This window comes from Oncorhynchus mykiss, chromosome 2 (assembly GCF_013265735.2).
Source record: "Oncorhynchus mykiss isolate Arlee chromosome 2, USDA_OmykA_1.1, whole genome shotgun sequence".
NCBI lineage: Eukaryota > Metazoa > Chordata > Actinopteri > Salmoniformes > Salmonidae > Oncorhynchus > Oncorhynchus mykiss.
The window spans coordinates 83,112,914-83,124,835 of NC_048566.1; the positions used below are offsets into that span (position 1 = coordinate 83,112,914).

At 42.7% G+C, this 11,922-nt stretch overlaps 2 protein-coding genes and 1 pseudogene across 2 annotated transcripts; 2 read left to right on the forward strand and 1 right to left on the reverse strand.

Moving 5' to 3' along the window:
- Window positions 1-1,439: 1,439 nt before the first annotated feature.
- Window positions 1,440-8,207, reverse strand: LOC118936835 (annotated as a pseudogene).
- On the forward strand, window positions 3,175-5,687 carry LOC110497829 (tubulin alpha chain). Its single transcript, XM_021574253.2, has 4 exons — window positions 3,175-3,357; window positions 3,747-3,969; window positions 4,133-4,281; window positions 4,362-5,687. The coding sequence occupies exons 1-4, from the start codon at window positions 3,355-3,357 to the stop codon at window positions 5,337-5,339; spliced, it is 1,353 nt and encodes a 450-aa protein (XP_021429928.1). The 5' UTR covers window positions 3,175-3,354; the 3' UTR covers window positions 5,340-5,687.
- Window positions 6,308-10,883, forward strand: LOC110497837 (transmembrane protein 263). Its single transcript, XM_021574264.2, has 3 exons — window positions 6,308-6,462; window positions 8,284-8,357; window positions 8,960-10,883. Exons 2-3 carry the CDS (start codon window positions 8,291-8,293, stop codon window positions 9,256-9,258), a joined length of 366 nt encoding a protein of 121 aa, XP_021429939.2. The 5' UTR covers window positions 6,308-6,462; window positions 8,284-8,290; the 3' UTR covers window positions 9,259-10,883.
- Window positions 10,884-11,922: the final 1,039 nt, after the last annotated feature.

The following is an 11,922-nucleotide window of genomic DNA, read 5'->3' on the forward strand; positions in this document are numbered from 1 at the left end:
GGTTGGATGTGGAGTGTTCCTGCACAGCTATTTTCAGGTCTCTCCAGAGATGTTTGATCGGGTTCAAGTCCGGGCTCTGGCTGAGCCACTCAGAGACTTGTCCCAAAGCCACTGCTGCATTGTCTTGGCTGTGTGCTTAGGGTTGCTTTTCTGTTGGAAGGTGAACCTTCACCCCAGTCTGAGGTTCTGAGTGCTCTGGAGCAGGTTTTCAACAAGGTTAAAACTCTGTACTTTGATCAGTTCATCTTTCCCTCAATCCTGACTTGTCTCCCGGTCCCTGTCGCTGAAAAACATCCCCACAGCATGATTCTGCCACCCCCATGCTTCACCGTAGGGATGGTGCTAGGTTTCCTCCAGACATGACGCTTGGCATTCAGGCCAAAGAGTTCAATCTTGGTTTCATCAGACCAGAGAATCTTGTTTCTCGTGGTTTGAGAGTCCTTTAGGTCCCCTTTGGCTAACTCCAAGTGGGCTGTCATGTGCCTTCTACTGAGGACTGGCTTCTGTTAGGCTACTCTACCATAAAGGCCTGATTGGTGGAGTGCTGCAGAGATGGGAGAACCTTCCAGAAGGACAACCATCTCCACAGAGGAACTCTGTCAGAGTGACCATTGGGTTCTTGGTCACCTCCCTGACCAAGGCCCTTCTCCCCTGATTGCTCATTTCTGCCAGGCGGCCAGCTCTAGGGAGAGTCTTGGTGGTTTCAAACTTCTTCCATTTAAGAATGATGGAGGCCACTGTGTTCTTGGGACCTTCAATGCTGCAGATATTTTTTGGTACCCTTCCCCAGATCTGTTCCTTGACACAATCCTGTCTCGGAGCTCTACGGACAATTCCTTCGACCTCATGGCTTGGTTTTTGCTCTGACATGCACTGTCAACCGTTGGACCTTATATAGACAGGTGTGTGCCATTCCAAATAATGTCCAATTAATTGAATTTACCACAGGTGGACTCCAATAAAGTTGTAGAAACATCTCAAGGATGATCAATGGAAATAGGATGCACCTGAGCTCAATTTCGAGTTTCATAGCAAAGGGTCTGAATACTTATGTAAAAAAGGTATTTCAGTTTTTTTATTTGTAATACATTTGCAAAAATGTCTAAAAACCTGTTTTAGCTTTGTCATTATGGGGCATTGTGTGTAGATTGATGGAAAAAAAAGATTTACCGGTTATCAATTTTAGAATTTGGAAAAAGTGAAGGGGTCTAAATACTTTGATATTAGCTGGTATGAGTCTTTACTTAAAGATGATTGGGTTTTGATGTATTTATAATACCTTTTAAGACTTTTTCTGGTAGATGTTTTCTAAGACCATCTTTCCATCTGTTTGATCATGGTTCTTCTGTTCTACATGTTATGTCTGATGGTTTAATGGATCCTGGTACTGCTCTCTGACCTAACCCACCTCTGACATCCCTCTGACTATCAGAAAATGTTCAGTTAATCTTTACCATGTTCAATTTTCCATTGGGGCTGTTGAGCACAGTGACACCGGAAGCTGTGAGGGCACTAATTGTCAGGGCCATTAGGTGCTGTAGAGAGCTCTCAGCCTCCTCCCCCTACCAGGATGGTCCATAGGCACATATTTAAAACTGTGCCAGAACCTCCACAGGAACACAGTACCTCCCTGGAGAGCACAGGCAAGATGTAACCAACTATCTGGGCACAAAACCAAAGCATAAATTGCTGTCTTACCTTGTCCATAGACAACTTAGGGTAAGGAAACCAACGTATCATTTTCTAAAATGGGTGAATAATTCCTTTAATATGTTCATTTTAACTGCCATATTGATTACTTCTCATGACAGATTTGAATATTCTAGTGTTGTATAGAATACATACCAACAAACAAGTGATTGGTGGAGCACTTAGCATTTGGCTATGTACATACCTATTAAGGACAATACATTCACCTTGCTGACCATTTTCTCTTTCTCAAGCTGTTGCTTGAATCCTTCTTGGTTGAAGACTCTTGACATCATCAGTCCAAAGATGGACCCAAAGATGTGGAGCAGCATGATGGTATTCAGGGACCCTGCCTGTGTGTTGACATTACAATCCTATAGATTTAGTTGTTTTAGCTTTGAAACAAATTGAACGAAGCCAAGTAAAACCAAAAACCAGATATTTCCTCTGTACTACAAAGACTCAAAGCCATTTAGGATAACTGCCCACTACACAGCCATCGCTGCCACCAGGAGGGTAAATCCAGATCTTCTGAATCTATATCGCACCAGTAATGTGGCCAGAAAGCCAAATCCCAGAATCACCATCATGTTCAAACCTGGAATTCAGTATATAGATACAAATGGTACACATAATGTTGGTGTCATAGAAAGAAAGGGAGAGTGGGGAAATAAGTGTAGACCCTACAATATCATCCATTAAATGTCAATAATTACAACAAAACCATTTAAGGGTACAAAACTTCTGCTGAGCCCTGTTCATGTCACCTGCTTTTTGAGGTCTACCAGGGTGGCTTGACAGGTCAGGGTGGCAGATGGACTTACCTAACCTCCTGCCCATCAGGCCTGTTACGGAAGACTATGAGCGGGTTTCCCAGACAATGATTCATCATTGTCCTTGACAACAACAACAGAATTCAATGGAGAAACTGTGTAGTGCCTTTTATTTCCCTCTGACATTATATTAATTAATTATTTATGAACATTTGAACATCTTGGTCATGTTCTGTTATAATCTCCACCCGGCACAGCCAGAAGAGGACTAGCCACCCCACATAGCCTGGTTCCTCTCTAGGTTTCTTTCTAGGTTTTGGCCTTTCTAGGGAGTTTTTCCTAGCCACCGTGCTTCTACACCTGCATTGCTTGCTGTTTGGGGTTTTAGGCTGGGTTTCTGTACAGCACTTTGAGATATCAGCTGATGTACGAAGGGCTATATAAATACATTTGATTTGATTTGATTTGATAAGTCAGTCCATGATTAGAGGGGAATAATAAAAAAAAAGCAGTGATACTAGCTTGGAGATCCAGATTTGAATTTGGGGGGGGGGGCAATAGTATAACCTGATATCACCCTATTGTTAGGTACAACTTGGTAGCTAAAAATGACATTAGCCCTTTAAATCAATTTCAATTGAAAGCCACACCCCCACAATTGATTGCTGAAGTATCTATAAGCCAGGCCCATTTTACAATTTGTTTTGTGTTTTAGGTTAGTGGGCTCTTGTGGTGTGGTTTTGACAAATCTGGTTTAGCTAAAACTTAATGGTTGATATGAAATATTTTTGACTGTTTGCACTTGTGATTTACATGAAGAATCTGTTGAACTGTTTCAGGATTTGGTCAAGTGTTCATTCCTCAATTATATTCCATTTGTAGCTGCTGAACAATGGTGAGCTGAAGTTTACTACAATGCTTTGGCATCTTACTAATTTAGTGATCTTTTCTAATCTAATATGCATTTTGAGCTTTTCTCTGGAGTTATGTCTGTTCCAGTGGAGGGTATTGCAGAGAGGATGGCTTTTAATGGTTGGGACTGCATCAAATGCATGGAAACTGTGTCTTGTATTTGATACCATTCTGCTACAGCCATTGCATGAGCCTATCTTCCCCAATTAAGGTGCACCAACCTGTGGTTTGCACTAGTATTCAGGCCAAAAGTGCATTTTAAGTTGAGCAACTCTGTCATGACCCCAAATAGTTGGGCTACAACATGCAATATAGCACAGTTTGAAAATGGTAGGCTATGCACTTAAAATTCAGTTACTCTTGTCTTGACAGAGGGAGTGCATTTCTATACACATTGGTCAAGCAGGTGTCCAGATGGGCAATGCATGTTGGGAGTTGTATTGCCTGGAGCATGGTTTCCAACCAGATGGGAGACTACATGAATCCAGTACTGCTTCCCTGGCTGATTCCTCGTTTGGTACCTTCTTCAGTGAGACTGGCAGTGGGAAATATGTTCCCAGGGCTGTCTTCATAGATTTGGAGCCTACAGTTGTGGGTAAGGAACATATAGTTGTATAGCTAGCTCCACAACCCCAATGGTAAGAAATGGCATGGCGTACATTGACATGTATTATCTTGAATTGTTTGTACAGCACCTAGTTGAGAAAATATATATCACTACTTGTCTTTTCTGCATATGCCAATATAATGTATTCTAGATGAAATAAGGAATGGACACTACCGTCAGCTTTATCACCCTGAACAACTCATCAGTGGCAAGGAGGATGCTGCCAATAACTACGCACGTGGCCATTACACAATTGGCAAGGAGATTGTGGAATCTGTACTGGACAGAATGCGTAAAATGGTGAGTGGTTCACTCTCTAGTTGCAAGTCCCACCATGGTGCAATTTGGATGAATTGTTAATGAGTGCTCATTTTCCTCAGGCTGACCTGTGCATTGGACTACAAGGATTCCTTATATTTCATAGTTTTGGAGGTGGGACTGGCTCTGGCTTCGCTTCGCTCTTAATGGAGCGCCTGTCTGTAGATTACGGGAAGAAGTCCAAACTGGAATTCTCAGTCTACCCTGCACCCCAAGTGTCCACAGCAGTTGTGGAGCCCTACAACTCCATCCTGACAACTCATACCACTCTGGAGCACTCGGATTGCTCTTTCATGGTGGACAATGAGGCCATCTTTGACATCTGCAAGCGTAATCTTGGTGTGGAGCGTCCATCTTACACCAATCTGAACCGCCTCGTTGCCCAGATCGTCTCCTCAATTACTGCCTCTTTGCGCTTTGATGGCGCACTCAATGTGGATCTGACAGAGTTCCAGACCAACCTGGTTCCTTATCCCCGTATCCACTTCCCCCTGGTCACTTATGCTCCCATCATCTCAGCAGAAAGGGCCTATCACGAGCAACTCTCTGTTCCTGAGATCACAAATGCCTGCTTTGAACCGGCTAACCAGATGGTAAAGTGTGATCCCAGGCATGGCAAGTACATGGCCTGCTGCTTGCTGTACCGTGGTGACGTGGTGCCCAAAGATGTCAACGCAGCCATCGCCCACATCAAGACCCGCAAATCCATCCAATTTGTGGATTGGTGTCCGACAGGTTTCAAGGTGGGGATCAACTACCAGCCGCCTACTGTTGTGCCTGGGGGTGATCTGGCCAAGGTGCAGAGAGCTGTGTGCATGCTGAGTAACACCACAGCTATTGCAGAGGCTTGGAGTCGTCTGGACCACAAGTTTGACCTGATGTATGCCAGGCGGGCCTTTGTGCACTGGTATGTGGGTGAAGGCATGGAGGAGGGGGAGTTCTCTGAGGCCAGAGAGGACATGGCTGCTCTGGAGAAGGATTATGAAGAGGTGGGGGCAGACTCTGGTGCTGGTTGTGAGGCGGAAGAGGATGAATACTAAATCTGCCTCCCAACCAGCATTTCTACTTGTTCTCCAAGCAGCCTCGTGTCTACTTATAATAAAACTCAGTGTTTGAATTCTTGCATGTGTCATTTACTTTTGATTTTTTTTTTTACTTGATAAAGCAGACGATTTGGTTGGCAGGTGTGAATGTGTATAACTGGAATGAAAAGGTCCTGGAATGGCGCATAAGCTTTGTGGGTGTCATGGAAGATTAGCCTTGACAAGATGGTGGGAGTTGTTGGTACATCTGCCCAGAAAATTGTGTGCATTCTGACTACTTGACTGTAGTGAAGCCTTAAACTGCATCTTGCACCATTAATTATGATGGGTAGGAGTATCTTAATTGACTAATGTAAATCAACCTTTGTCAATGGGACCACAACCTGTCCGTGACTGCACATACTATGCATTACATTGACAAGATTGTCGCATATTGCAGTATCAGGTTCAAAGTGCATTATCTCAGCTGTCATCTAGTGGTTGCCTGTTTAATATGCAAATAGAAAAAAATAGCAACTTATGCATTACGTACGTTAAATTATACCCCGTTATCATTGTAGAGCTACATTTATATAAATCGACACCTTGAAAGATTAGCATATGGCCTTTTTCAAAGACAACATTTGTACTACTACGTTGGAAAATGTGCCAAGTTATGCCACCACAGCCCTGAGCTGCTCCACCCCGTTAATATCGGGCAGACTGTATACGCGCATGAGGTCTAACACCAACAGGCTCAGACGGCTTGTAGACAGAAACTATCAGACTGCTGAACATGTGAACTGGGCTGACCACCTGCACTGTAGCATACATTCATGCTACACACACAACTACTGCTACCAGACTCTGATAAAAGCTAATTACTAAATGTAAACATTTATCCCGTTTCCCCAAAACACTAAATATTGGACTATAAATTGTTCCTGTATTATACTTATACATTGTTTTCTATTCTACCGTGCCATTTACTTAGTATGATCTTGTATTTCTTGTGGCAAAGTACCTCGTTTACTGGCTACTTGAGTCATCTCCATTGTAGCTAGTTTGTTCCTAAGAAAAAAAAAACGTTGCTGACAGTTGAGTATAGCTGCAACGTCAGAGAACAGACAGAAAAAACAAGGTAATTTTACTTTTAACGCGCGATAATTTAAGACAATCGATTTATATAAACGTGTTATAAGATACAAAAGGAAAAAGCCATTTTACCCTTGCAATCTCAAAATAAATTAGCGTTAACTAGTTTGCAATTGATCTAGCTACTGTTAGTTAGCTAACGTTAGCTATCCATGCAGTTTCCAATATGAGTGATTTCGCTAGCTAGCTAGTAAAAAGTTTGCTAACAAAGTTGCTTTTCGCCCTTGCCCCACTAACTAGCTAATTTGAAACTATTATATATATATATATATATATATTCAGACAACTGTTTCAAGTAGAACGTTTTGTTTCAAATTGAGCTAGCTAATTGAATGAGAGGATAGCTATTTTGCTAAAACATAAAGCTAACTAACCATCTATGCTAGCCTTACAATTGAGCATGCTAACTAGCCTAGCTAGCTTGTCAAACTCAGTTGGAACACAGTTTGGTTGGGTTATGGCTTGCAAGTATTACTATTTGTATTCATCAGATAATAGTACACAGCTAGCTAAGTAATCTGATATTTTTCAAACAGGACATTAATTATGTACTGTAACAAGTGTGTATGTCATCTAAACACTCAATAGTTTTGGAGTTAGCCGAATGACATTGGCAGCCTGCTGCCACGTCAGTGACCATACCCAGCTAAATAACAACTCTTATTTATCTTAAGTATTTTAGATTGAACGTCTTTTGGATGTTCATTATGCTCACCAAACGATTTTCAAGTAGCTAGTACTTAAATGTAAGTGTGAATAGATTTAATTTATTAAATTGTCTCCATCTCCACATATCTGAGTTAGGTACCACACATTCTGTCTACTGAAACTATATTCATACCAGCTTGGCTCTATGCCTAACTAGGCCTAAAAGGTGGCTTTATTAATGGTCTTCAATTGTTGCTTACTTAAGCACAACTGGACCCCTAACCCTTTTACGGTGAAATGAAGGTACTCTATCCAGCACCTAGATATTTTTTGGTCCATTTCTAATTTCCAGACTAGTGCTATGCCTAAAATAAATATGATAATTAAAGCTTTTACACCATGGTGTATCTGTGAGTGTGCTATGTTGAACTGTGGGGGGCACGTGAAGAGCGAAGTTTGCTTATAGACGAGGCTAGTTTACTGTAGTGTGAAGTACAGTTTGATGCCACTGTAACTGCCACATAGGAATGCCCTACAGGCTACATGCACATAGAGCTGTTGAACAACACATGTTTCTACAACACTAATTAGGCCCTAAGATCATGTTCAATGGTCCTCAGCAAGCATATGACTTATGTTGACTCTGTTCAAGGCTTCCCTTCTTAAGAATTAGGCTTTATCATGTCTTTGTATTACTATCATGTGCATATCTTCTGTTTGGTGCCAGTAACTTGTCGCTCCGGTCTTGAAATGTCTTCGTGATCCTACTTTGCAGCTCTGTCAGATAAGAACAAAAAAAAAGCTACCAATTGAGTAAAATAAATGAATTCCATGTTCTGTAAATTTCTTGATTTTCATCTTGTTGAGTTGAACATAGCTGAGAGCCCACTTATTCTCTGTGCTTCAACAGTAAACAGGTCTGCCTTGTTTGGCGTTGTTAGAAGCAGGCAGCACACCCTGGCTTAAAGTCAGACAGAGGAATGGTTAGTCCAAAGGCAATCCTTCCCCACCTTGTTTTTCAAGAACTTACCTAACCTAACGCCCAACTGCCAGAGGCAAAATGTATGCTCTATGGTGCCTCATTTGGGAAGAAGTAATGATATAGCCTACTTAAGAGATAATGAATTGGTTGACTTTACCTGTTTTCTCTCCTGCCTAGAGGGAAGATGAGTCAAAGCAAGCAGCAAGAGCAGGATGAAATCCCAGCATACCTCAAAGATGAGCATCCAGCAGGTCAGTTCAGTCTCTTTAGTTGCCAAAAACAAGCTGATGAACATTGAATGGACAATGATAACACATATTGTACACTGACACTCCGTAATGTAGGAGGCTACGTAACAGTAACTTGAATGCCATCCTATCACTGAAGATCTTATTAATAGGCCTAACTACAGTAAACCTGAACTTTTTTTAATGTCCTCACAAATTCGATGTCTGAGTGAATCTTAATATGTCTGAGGCATTTTTATTTGTACCAATAGGTGGCATTACCGTTCCATCTTCTGCATTGTTAGTGGCTCTACAGTTTCTGTCTAGCCCACCACACACTGATACCTTTGTCATTAGAAGCAATGAGGGCTATTGAGGGCCATCGTAGCTATATTTAGCTTTATCTTTCTAGTGGAGCTATTACTCTATCATGTGGTCACAATAGACCATTCTAAGCAGAAGACATGGTTCAATGACACAAACTTCCATGTAGGAGCCTATTCATCATTCTATTGTGGCACTGTCTGTACAATGTGGAACAGAGAGCTTTTTCCATAAACTGGGGAAGTTGCTCTGTTCCTCTGCTTAACTTCTCTCAACAATAACACCCCATTGTCTCTCATCAGACGGTAACAAGGATCACCCCGCGCCCCAGCCAGGCATGTTCTCCAGAGTGACTGGAGGACTCTTCAGTGTCACTAAAGGTGCTGTGGGAGCCACTGTGGGTGGGGTGGCCTGGATAGGAGGGAAGAGCTTCGACCTGACCAAGACCGCTGTCACCTCAGTGGCCGCTGTACCTGGCATTGGGGTGGGGCTGGTGAAAGGAGGGGTGTGTGCTGTAGCTGGATGCGTGTCTGCAGTAGGCTCAGCTGTGGCCAATAAAGTTCCTATTGGAGGAGGCAAGAAGAAGGACAAGTCTGACTGAGGAGGGGACGGACGGCGATGCCGTTTTGGGTCTCATGTCTGTTTCGTCTACAGTGTGGAGGGGCCTGGAGGGCTACAGAGGATTCAAAGTCGTGTGTGTGTTCTCTTTTTGTGGAGGCCTACACTCTGATCCGCAAGTGTCTATGGACCACTCTCATTATGTGGCGGCCTGGTCACAGAGGGGGAGACTAAATAAGTTGTTTCCTGGTCAGTAGTGCAGGGGCCACCCCACCTGTCTTTGTCTGCAATAATAACCAGTGCCTCAAACTGTTGGAATATGAAATGACTGACTGTGAATGTTGTATTTACTCTGTAGATAAAAACCAGCCAAGAAAATATTAGGCCTATTATATTGCTTAGTATTTGTTCCATCTCCAGGTCGCTGTTTAAGAAACAGGCCAAGAACATTTTCACAATGTTTAAGGCGGTGTTCATGTTCATTGCTGTGTTTGGCAGTCAGACAATCAGTGATCGATGCCTAGTCCGGCACCTCTAACAGTAAATAAAAAGGATCTCATGGGGGGGGGTTTGGTGCTGGGACTGCACAGGGGGTTACTACCTTGACCCCCGAGCAGAGGTGTGGTTCAGATCGAAGAAGCCAGCACCGGGCTGCTCCAACCACCGAGGCAGCGCCTTGTTTTGAAAAGTATTGGTGACGGCGGGGAGTTGATGGCTGCACTCCATCTCTCTGATTGATTCTATTTCTGAGATTACGGACTCTATGCGTCTGGGGCCCAGCCGCTCAGCCTTGGTGCTCTTTCCCACAACAACACTCATCACTCTCCCACCCCTCCCCAATAATTACCGCGGCACGCTGGGGTTACAACGCTACCTGCAAGGGCTATGGTAGACTGAACACTGCTAGGGAAGTCAATGTTCCTGACTATATGTTTATGCTGGTGGATATTGTTTTCTTTTGTTTTTTCTTCTTCCCCTGTAAAGTATACGATTTATATCTCAAACTCCCCATTCCTGATGTGAGGGGGATTTTTTTTCTTTTTTCGTAGGGATATTATTTCTCCACCAGGGAAATGCTCTAAAGTGGACATGTTCATTTCCATTCATCTTTTTCATCTTCAGAAAACGCACTCTGGTGCAAGTAATGTAACCTTATGTTTTTCAATGACAAAGTAGTTTTAGGATCCGTTTCCCCTTTGATGGTATGGACTCTTCATTTTTTCACTGATGGTGCGTTGAATCACGGAGCTCTGTCACTGCTGTTCCTTCCTCTCTCGCTATATTTTGATCTTTCACTTTACAGCAAGGTGCCTTATTCCCACAAGAAAGCCTGAACTAAAGTAACTTATATATTTTTTTAACCTACCACTAATATATCTATCATCTTATTCCGTAGTCCACATGTTCTACTGCCAAAAAACAAACTAGCCTACTTTAGCATTAACCATTTCTGAATAAATTTAAGGAGTTGTCTTTTTCTATTGTTTGTATTAGAAATAAAATGTATTCATATTATTAATATACATTTCCAGTCAAGTTTGAACACCCTTTGCCTTGATGACAGCTTTGCACACTCGTGGCATTCTCTCAACCAGCTTCATGAGGTAGCTATTTGGAATGCATTTTAATTAACAGATGTGCCTTGTTAAAAGTACTTTTTGGAAATTTCTAGGTTTGAGCCAATCAGTTGTGTTGTGACAAGGTAGGGGTGGTATACAGAAGATACCCCTTTTTGGTGAAACACCAAGTCCATATTATGGCAAGAACCGCTCAATTAAGCAAAGAGAAATGACAGTACATCGTTACTTTAAGACATGAAGGTCAGTCAATATGGAACATTTCATCAACTTTGAAAGTGTCTTCAAGTGCAGTCGCAAAAACCATCAAGCGCTATGATGAAACTGGCTCTCATGAGGACCACAACAGGAAAGGAAGACCCAGAGTTACCTCTGCTGCAGAGGATAAGTTCATTAGAGTTACCAGCCTCAGAAATTGCATCCCAAATAAATGCTTCACAGAGTTCAAGTACAAGACACATCTCAACATCAACTGTTCAGAGGAGACTGCGTGAATCAGGCCTTCATGGTCGAATTGCTGCAAAGAAACCACTACTAAAGGACACCAATAATAAGAATAGACTTGCTTGGGCCAAGAAACACTAGCAATGGATATTAGACCGGTGGAAATCTGTCCTTTGGTCTGATTTTTAGCCACATCTTTGAGAGATGCAGAGAAGGTGAACGGATGATCTCGGCATGTGGTTCCCACCGTGAAGCATGGAGGAGGAGGTGTGATAGTGTGGGCTGCTTTGCTGGTGACACTGTGATTTATTTAGAGTTCAAGGCAAGCTTTCAGCATTCTGCAGCGATACGCCATCCCAGCTGGTTTGCGCTTAGTGGGACTATCATTTGTCTTTCAACAGGATAATGACCCAACAAACCTCCAGGCTGTGTAATGGATACTTGACCAAGCAGGAGCATAATGGAGTGCTACATCAGATGACTTGGCCTCCACAATCACCTGACCTCAACCCAATTGAGGTGGTTTGGGATGAGTTGGACCGCAGAGTGAAGGAAAAGCAGCCAGCAAGTACTCAGCATATGTGGGAACTCCTTCAAGATTGCTGGAAAAGCATTTCAGGTGAAGCTGGTTGAGAGTGCCAAAAGTGTGCAAAGCTGTCATCAAGGGAAAGGGTGGCTACTTTGAA